General features: G+C 48.7%; 1 protein-coding gene across 1 annotated transcript; it reads right to left on the bottom strand.

Annotated features, from left to right (window-relative positions):
* Window positions 1-507: 507 nt before the first annotated feature.
* Window positions 508-8,853, bottom strand: LOC125482099 (maestro heat-like repeat-containing protein family member 1). Its single transcript, XM_048594093.1, has 5 exons — window positions 8,717-8,853; window positions 5,777-5,869; window positions 3,051-3,129; window positions 1,200-1,313; window positions 508-647 (listed from the first exon to the last, which is right to left on the bottom strand). Exons 1-5 carry the CDS (start codon window positions 8,822-8,824, stop codon window positions 550-552), a joined length of 492 nt encoding a protein of 163 aa, XP_048450050.1. The 5' UTR covers window positions 8,825-8,853; the 3' UTR covers window positions 508-549.
* Between the last annotated feature and the right edge of the window lie 879 nt (window positions 8,854-9,732).

The raw sequence follows: 9,732 nt of genomic DNA, 5'->3' as shown, positions 1-9,732 counted from the left end.
TCGTTATCAAATCCTTTGTCTATCCAACTGCTCTGATCTCTCACACACACACTTGCTCTTATCTCTCTTCGGACAGTATCCTTTATCCTATCATTTGCTCCCTACCCCTTCCTCCCTCCCTATTTTCTGCATTTAAACTGACATTTTCCCAGCTACGACCAGTTCTGAGGAAGGGAAATGTTAACTCTGATTTTTTTCTTCACAGATGCTGCCAGACCTGCTGAGCTTTTTCTGCAACTTCTGTTTTTGTTCCCGATTTACAGCATCCGCAGTTCTTTCGGTTTTTATTAGTGAACCGGACCTGTTTTTACCACGACTGGTACCATCGTAACATTGCTGACATTAGCTTTAAACTGCAGATTTTGTTTCACATCAATAACACCCAGTGGAGTACTGGGTCTGAACCCACGTCCTCCAGACCATCAGCCTTAGTCTCAGGATTACCAGTCCAGTGACATCACCACTAGAGCAGCATCTCTGTACCAGAACGGAGGGCTGAATGACCTCCTTTCCTCTTTGTAGCTTCACGGACCAAGGTCACACAACACTTCAAGGGTTAAGTCCCCACGTTACCTTGTTGTTGTTATCCTGGATTGTGAACTTCATTCCAGCCAATATCAGAGACTTCTTACTCTCCAGTTGCTGGGCTGTAAGGATGTAGATGGGAGATAATTAATGACCTGCCTGGGTCGGTCACCTCTTAATATCTCCCAAACACGTGTTTTTACTCATTCCTCCTGACTTTTGACCTGAATTTGTAACAGGCACAAAACACAATTCAGTCAGTCAGTCGTAAACCTACATGACCTCCCTGCAGTAATTGCACTCTGCCTCACCAGAGGCATGCACCTATTCTGACCTCCTTCACACAGCACCCTCCAACAGCATGCACTGACCCCCACCCACCCGATAGCACCGTGGTGCTCCTGCAGCACTGATCCCCCAGATAGCGCTGTGTTCCCGAGGTGCTGATCCCCACCCCCACAATAGCGCGGGGCTCCCGCAGCGCTGTACTGTACGAGATTCTAGAGCATATGCGCAGTTTGTCTGAAGTGGGAGTTGAACCAGTGAACTCCTGGCTCTAAGCAGAGACTGCCTGTTACCAGAGGGGTGGGAGGGGGGATTCTCGTCTGACCGGCAGTTACACACACAGTGAGTGCAGCATCACGTACAGGCAGACTGCATGCGGTATTACATACAGGCGGAATTGATGAGGTGTTTGATGACAGTCAGGGTCCCGATGCGGGTCCGTTCGTTGTGAACCTCTAACTTCTGCAGGAGGAAGGCCATCAACCGGTCAGTGTAGGCACGAGCTGTGAGGGGGACACACAGAGAGAGAGAGAGACAGAGACAGAGACAGAGAAATCATCAAGTCAGTGCTGCCTTGTGCACTCAGTGCTCAGTCCCCTCTCAAGCTCACTCCCAGTTCAGAGCCTCTGGCAGATTCCGGACCACCCTCTCATCTTCAGCTCGCTGCTTGGTGGGGGGTGTCAGGCTGTTACTGGACTTACCAGTCCACCACCAGGAGGACACAGCCCCCATCTCTGATCCGAGTCTATGTTGACTCATTGATAAGAGACAGATCACAGCTCAAATCAATATCATCATCCCAGGGGCAACGGCAATCACAGAATACCTACAGCGTGGAAGCAGGCCATTCGGGCCATCGAAACCCCCACCAAGCCTCCAAAGAGCATCCCACCCAGATCCACACCTCAACCCTATCCCTGTAACCCTGCACTTACCTATGGCTAATCCATCCAGCCTACACAGCCCTGGATATTGTGGGCAATTTAGCCTGGCCAATCCACCCTAACCTGCACATCTTTGGACTGTGGGAGGAAACAGGAACACCCAGATGAAATCCACACAGGCAGTGGAAAAAGTGCCAACTCCACACAGACTGTTGTCCGAGGGTGGAATCGAACCTGGGTCCCTGGCACTGACAGGCACAGTGCTACCCACTGAGCCAAAGCCGCAATGACAGAACTAGAACAGTGATTGATTCTCATGGGGCCAGCGTTTATTGCCCGTCCCTAGTTGCCCTTGAGAAGGTGGTGGTGAGCTGCCTTCTTGAACCGCTGCAGTCCATGTGCTGTGGGTTGGCCCACATTGCCCTGAGGGAGGGAATTCCAGGATTTTGACCCAGTGACAGTGAAGGAACAGCGATATATTTCCAAGTCAGAATGGTGAGTGGCTTGGAGGGGAAACTGAAGATGGTGGTGTTCCCATGGATCTGCTGCCCTTGTCCTTCTAGATGGAAGTGGTTGTGGGTCTGGAAGGTGCTGTCTGAGGATCTTTGGTGAATTTCTGCAGTGCATCTTGTAGATAGTACACACTGCTGCTGAGTGTTGGTGGTGGAGGGAGTGGATGCTTGTGGATGTGGTGCCAATCTAGTGGGCTGCTTTGTCCTGGATGGTGTCAAGCTTCTTGAGTGTTGTTGGGGCTGCACCCATCCAGGCAAGTGGGGAGTATTCCATCACACTCCTGATTTGTGCCTTGTAGATGGTGGACAGGTTTTGAAGAGTCAGAAGGTGAGCTACTCGCCGCAGTATTCCCAGCTTCTGGCCTGCTCTTGTAGCCACTGTGTTTATGTGGTGAGTCCAGTTGAGTTTCTGTCAATGATGACATGCAGGATGTTGATAGTGGGGGATTCTGTGATGGCAACACCATTGAACGTCAAGGGACAATGGTTAGATTGTCTCTTATTGGTTATGGTCATTGCCTGGCATTTCTGCTTTTTGCATTTAGATAGCACCTTTCCTGACCTCATGACATTCCAAAGTGGGTCACAGCCAAAACACCTTCCAAGTGGAGTTGTTGTTGTAACATAAGGGATGTGGCAACGAATTTGTGCCCAGCAAGCTCCCACATATTTTTAGCCAGCTGTTTAGGGATAAATACTGAAGGCGACCCTGAAAAGAACTCATTTTTAAGATCATGAGCATCAGATCCTTCACATCCACCTGCAAGGGTGGGGGGCAGCACCACCCTCCGAGTTTCAGTGGGCCCAGGAGTGGTTGCTGTGCCCTGCGCAAGTTGACCCTTACCCAGCACGGTGAAACAGCGGAGAGCTTCATTGTGATTCCTGACTGCCGTATGGTTGCTGTAGTCCAGGGGAGTACACACCTGTAAGAGAGAAACAGGACCTAGTGGTGCCTCTGTGGTGCCACTGTCTCGGGGGTGGTGTAGGGTGTTAAAATTGGGCCAGGAAGGAGCAGAGAGAGAACACACAACACCCAGACAATCACAGGGAGGTGAATAACCTTCACGCGCTCATTATTTCCCTAACGGCCAGTCTGCACAGACCCATTAGCTTGTAAGGTGCCACACTGACGTTTAGGGCTGAGCTGCATTAACACAAGGAACAGTGACCACAGGGAACTCCTGTGTTGAATTATCCTGAAACTAGGGGAGTCTTTAGCTCCCTGTTGCTTCCTCCATGGCAACAGCCAGCATGCTTAACATATGAGGAATGTTTGAGGACACTGGGTCTATGCTAGATGGAGTTTAGAAGGATGAGGGGGGAATCTAATTGAAACTTACAGAATACTGAATGGCCTGGACAGAGTGGATGTTGGGAAGATGTTTCCATTGGTAGGAGAGACTAGAACCCGAGGGCACAGCCTTAGAGTAAAGGGAAGACCTTTTAGAGCGGAGATAAGGAGAAACTTCTTCAGCCAGAAAGTGGTGAATCTATGGAATTCACTGCCACAGAAGGCTGTGGAGGCCAGGTCATTGAGTACATTTAAGACTAAGATAGATAGGTTCTTGATTATCAAGGGTTACGGGGTGAAAGTGGGAGAATGGGGTTGAGGAACTTATCAGCCATGATTGAATGGCGGAGCAGAGCCGATGGGCCGAATGGCCTAATTTCCGCGCCTACATCTTATGGTTGTATGCCAGCCAATGAGCATTCTTTCCCCGGAGTATAAATTGTTGTGCTCGTTTGAAATTTCCATTTTTGCATTTATCCTCGTGAGCACTGATTAAATAGGTTTTCACAATAAGCTGCTCATTGCAGCGAGATTGAAAGACATCGTCCCTTCAAGTGTGTGCTCGGAGCTCGAGTCTAACTTGGACAGACAGGCTCAAGGTGCTCTCTGTCTGACAGGAGCAGACCCAGGCAGCAATCTAACAAATGCACCCAAGGACGGGGCTGATGTAGAGATCTCCTCCCATTCAAACCTAGAGAAATTAATATCAGACTTAAATCCAGCACTGGTCAGGTCAGACAGGAAGCATCAGAGGAGCACTGTGCTAATCTCTGACTCCAGCATCTGCAATTCTTACTATCTCTGAGGTCAAGGCCAAATCATAGAATCCCTACAGTGTGGAAACAGGCCCTTCGTCCCAACAAGTCCACACCGACCCTCAGACCATCCCACCCAGACCTAACCCCCCCATAACACACCTAATCTACACATCCCTGAACACTACGGGCAATTTAGCATGGCCAATCCACCTAGCCTGCACATCTTTGGACTGTGGGAGGAAACCGGAGCACCCGGAGGAAACCCACGCAGACAAGGGGAGAATGTGCAAACTCCACACAGACAGTACCCCCCGAGGGTGGAATTGAACCCGGGTCCCTGGTGCTGAGGCAGCAATGCTAACCACTGAGCCACCGTGCCACCCCAAATCGTTCACAGTGTAATTCTGGACACCACGCTGTCGGAGGAACATCCAATCCTCAGAGAAGGTGCAGTAGAGATTTACCGGAATATTCCAGGGATGGGGCAACTGGGGGAGATGACGACAGTGGTAATGACATTGGAGCCCTCATCCAGAGGCACATCCTGATGCTCTGGGATCGCAGGTTCAAACCCCACCACAGCAGAGAATTCCAGGATTTTGACCCATCGACAGTGAAGGAACGGCAATATATTTCCAAGTCAGGATGGTGAGTGGCTTGGAGGGGAAGTGTTCCCATGTATCTGCTGCCCTTGTCCTTCTCGATGGAAGTGGCCATGCGTTTGGAAGGTGCTGTCTGAGGATCTTTGGTGAACTTCTGCCGTGCATCTTGTAGATAGTACACACTGCTGCTACTGAGCGTCGGTAGTGGAGGGAGTGGAGTGGAGTGGAGTGGATACTGAAGGTGGAGAACCAGGTACAAATCAAGCAGTTACTTTGACCTTTTGAGCCAGAGATGGATGTATTTACATTGGGCAAAGCCAGAAAGGCCTGGGAGTGGGTCGAGGGGAGGAGGGGGGTGTGGGGAAGGAAAGGGTCAATAGGTGACTAAATAGCATTGGAGACACATATCACTTGTGATCTTGATCCTATCACACAGCAACATTCAGCCTCGTTATACAGTCTGAGGCAGCAGACAGAATGAGGCACATCATCACCAGATCAAATAAAACACAGTTGGAGAATGCCATTCATACAGGTCCTCTCTGTCCCTGCCCCTTACCGGGGGGTGGGGTGGGAGTAATATTTACAGCCTCTCCCTGGCCCTTACCTGGAGGACCGGGGTGAGGGGCGGGGGGGGGGGGTGTAATATTTAGAGTGCCTCTCCCTGCCCTTTACCTGGGGAGACGGTCTATTATTTACAGCCTCTCCCTGGCCCTTACCTGGAGGGCTGGGGGCGGGGGTGGGGGGGTGGTGATGTAATATTTAGAGTGCCTCTCCCTGCCCTTTACCTGCGTGTACGGTCTATTATTTACAGCCTCTCCCTGCCCCTTACCTGGAGGGGGTGGGGGGGGGTGTAATATTTAGAGTGCCTTTCCCTGCCGGGACAGTCTATTATTTACAGCCTCTCCCTGGCCCTTACCTGGGGGTGTAATATGCTGAGCAGATTGTCGATTTGTGTCTCCAGCACTCGGCTGCCCATATCCACTGCAGCATCCAGCACATGGCACAGGCTCTGGAAATCAAACACAGTTTATTCCATTTTCCAGGATCACCATAAACTCCACTGCTCATTTTTTTAAAATTCACGCGTCAAATGTGGGCTTCACTGGCTGGGGCAGCATTTCTTGCCTATCTCTAATTGTCCTCCAGAAGTTGGAACTACCACAGTCTGCGGGATACAGGGGACTGCACGATGCATTTTGAAAGTTGGTTGATACATTTTCTAAACGGTGGTGTTCCCAGAGACCTTCTGGATGGAAGTGGTCGTGGGTTTGGAAGGTGCTGTCTGAGGATCTTTGGTGAATTCCTGCAGTGCATCTTGTAGATAGTACACACTGCTGCTACTGAGCGTCGGTGGTGGAAGGAGTGGGTGTTTGTGGATGTAGCGCCAATCAAGCAGCTGCTTTGTCCTGGATGGTGTCAAGCTTCTTGAGTGTTGTTGGGGCTGCACCCATCCAGGCAAGTGGGGAGTGTGCCTTGTGGACAGGCTTTGTAGAGTTAGGAGGGGAGTTACTTGCCACAGTACTCCTAGCCTCTGACCTAATCGATTGGCCACTGTCTTTATACGGTGAGTGCAGTTAGGTTCCTGGTCAACAACAACCACCAGGATGTTGATAGAGGGCGATTTAGTGATGATAATGTCATTGCATATTAAATGAACAGTTGCTTAGTTTGTCTCTTATTAGAGATGGTCACTGCTTGACATTTGTGTGGTGCAAATGTTACTTCTCACTTGTCAACCTGGATGTTGTCCTGATCTTGTTGCATTTGAACATGGACTGCTTCAGTATCTGAGGAGTCACGAATGGTGCTGAACATTGTGCAATCATCGGCAAACATTCCCAATTCTGACCTTATGATGGAGGGAAGGTCATTGATGAAGCAGCTGAAGATGGTTGGGCAGAGGACACTACCCTGAGGAACTCCTGCAGAGATGTCCTGGAGCTGAGATGACTGACAACCACAACCATTTTCCTACGTGTCAGGTATGACTCCAACCACCGGAGAGTTTGTCTCCGGATTCCTATTGATTCCAGCTTTGCTCAGGCTCCTTGATGCCCCACACTCACAAGTGAAGCTTGATAGAACCTTCCATCACTTTACTGATGATCGAGAGGAGATTAATGCGGCGGTAACTGGCCAGGTTGCATTTGTCCTGCTTTGTGTGTGCAGGACATACTTGGGCAATTTTCCACATTGGCGGTAGATACCAATGCTGTAACTGTACAGGAGCAGCTTGGCTCGGGGAGCGGCAAGTTCTGGAGCACAAGTCTTTAGTATTATTGTCAGAATGTTGTCAGGGCCAGTAGCCTTTGCAGTATCCAGTGTTTCTTGATATCACGTGGAGCGAATCGAATTGGCTGAAGACTGGTATCTGTAAGGTCAGGGACCACTGAAGGAGGCCGAGATGTATCATCCACTCGGCACACCTGGCTGAAGATCGCTGTGAATGCTTCAGCCTTATCTTTTGCCCTGATGTGCTGGGCTCCTCCATCATTGAGGATAGGGATATTCATAGAAACTTTAGGCCATTAGCTTAACATCAGGCATGGGGAAGTTAGAGCTATTAAGGTTAGGAAAATTCAAGGTATAGTCAATATGGTTTGGTCAAATGGAAGTCACATTTACCTGATTTATTGGACCTCTCAGTGAGTAAAGTACTGTGGATAAAGGGGAACCAGTGAATGTACTGTATTTAGAATTCCAGAAGGCATTTAATAAGGCATTTAAGATTATTGAGCAAAATAAAACATGTTGTAGAGGGTAACATATTGTTAGAGAAGCCTGATTTTTTTTGGGGACTATAACCTGAAATGGAAGTTAGGCTGCTATAAGTAACCATTTTGCAACTTGAAAATCTTGTTGTGTGTTGTTGAGCTCTGCAGTACAACGTTAGTTCTTTTAGAAGTACGGAAAGACTGATCAGTACCAAACATCTTCTGAATTGGGGAAAACCTGCCTGGCGACTGCCCCCTGGTTAAACTGTAATGTGTTCAAAAGCCGCAAGTGCTAATAGCAGCAAAAAAAAAAGGAAAACATTGAGCTTGCAGACAGAAAACATCACACTCCCTCTCTCTCCTGACCTCCCCCCGGCACAGTGGAGAAGACAACAGGAAACCTAAGAAAGCTTAAAAGAGAAATTTGATATAATTCGAGAGAAGACCAATGCTCACCTGATCAACCATTGAATCAAAGGATGACTGTCGGTCTACAGTCAACAGCATTGCAAAAAAAAAATCAAAAGGACTGTGAGGAAAATAACTTTCCACCTTGTCGTCTGATTTTGATCTTTGGAATTTTGTTTACCCTGTCTATATTTGTTTCTCCACAGTATATCGTACATTACCTTTATCATGTGTGTGCTAGAGAGAGAGAGCGCGTGTGTGGGGTTGGAGGGGGTCATAGATTAAATTGCAAAAATAAGAAATCCACTCTTTTCACTGCCTTTGTTAAAGTTTGGGACTATAAACAGAGTGATCTTCCTGTACATAAAACCTGGTGTGAAATGTGGCTATCCTGGGTCATTGTGGTGTCGTCTTTGCGGCACTTTGTGCAACAGAGGGGATACAATTATAGTCTCACTCTTCCCAGCTGGTCATGACAATTGACAAATAGACAGTCAGAACCCCCCAACATTTTTCTGGCTTGTCGGGGTAGTGGTGTGCGTGTGATGTTGTGCGGAAGAGAGAGAGAGAGAGAGAGATGAGACAAGGATGCTTTCCAGCTTTCCACCTGCAAGTTCTGGATGTTTTTGATTTCCTACTGCTGTTACAGTGGGAGAACACAACTTGGATCCCCTCTGCAAGGGATTCTGTTAAAAATAAACTCATCCAAGTTTGGGTCCTGGGTCAGTACCTACCTGCGTAATGTGGAAGTGCTCAGAATGTTTCTTGTAGAGAGACAGGATGCCGGGGATTAGTTTGGGCAGTTGTTCCTCCAGTTTGTCAGGAGGCAGCAGGTACGACATGTGGCCAACAGCATCCACCACACTGGCCCTCAGCTGGAGAGAGAAACAAGAGTGCAAACATTCTCCACACAACAGGACATACATGACAGGTACTGCATGGACTGAAGCTCAGTGCGGAGGGATCAAAGCTTGGCCACTGCATCTCTAGCAACATGCATCAGAGTAAAGCTTCCTCTACACTGTCTCTCCCCACCACCATCCTCGCCCTCGCACCCCCCGCCTGCTGCCCCCTCCCCAAACAGGGACAGCACGGGGTTAGATACAGGGTAAAGCTCCTTCTACACTGTTCTCCCATCAAACACTCCCGGGGACAGGGACAGCACAGGGTTAGATACAGAGTAAAGCTCCCTCTGCACTGCCCGTCAAACCCTCATACAGGTGAAGATGTGGGGTGGGTAGATTAGTAAGTTTGCAGACGATACGATAATTAGCCACATGGCTGAAAGTGAGGAAGGTGACACGAGGTTAGGGAAGGTTAAACGGATTGGTCAGATAGGCAAATCAGCCAAGACCTTCCTCCCTAGAACTGGAAGAATTGTATCCTTCACTTTTTTTGTGAAATTGGAATTTCAGGAATGATAGGTTTGACTAACAAACGGGTCTTTTGATTCCTTTGTCGGTTTTTTTGGAACAATCTCCCAGTCCCTGCCTGGACATTCTTCAAGCATTTCCACGTTTCCTGTTGAATCTGCTTCTTCTACCCTTTCTGACACAACGAGTTGTGTCATTGGACTACCAACCCAGAACAACAGGACCACGATCTGGAAAACTTGGTTCAAATCCCACCACAGCAGAATCCTGAAGTCAATAAATATCTGCTGCCAATCTCATTATTAAACTCGATAAAGATTTGATCAAATGACAACCATGAAACCACTGCTGATTGTCGAACCACCTGGTTCACTAAC

This window comes from Rhincodon typus, unplaced genomic scaffold (genome assembly GCF_021869965.1).
Source record: "Rhincodon typus isolate 14 unplaced genomic scaffold, sRhiTyp1.1 hic_rhity00005823, whole genome shotgun sequence".
Lineage (NCBI taxonomy): Eukaryota > Metazoa > Chordata > Chondrichthyes > Orectolobiformes > Rhincodontidae > Rhincodon > Rhincodon typus.
Note: the sequence above shows the minus strand (reverse complement) of the source record. Positions and strands in the feature narration are given on the sequence as shown.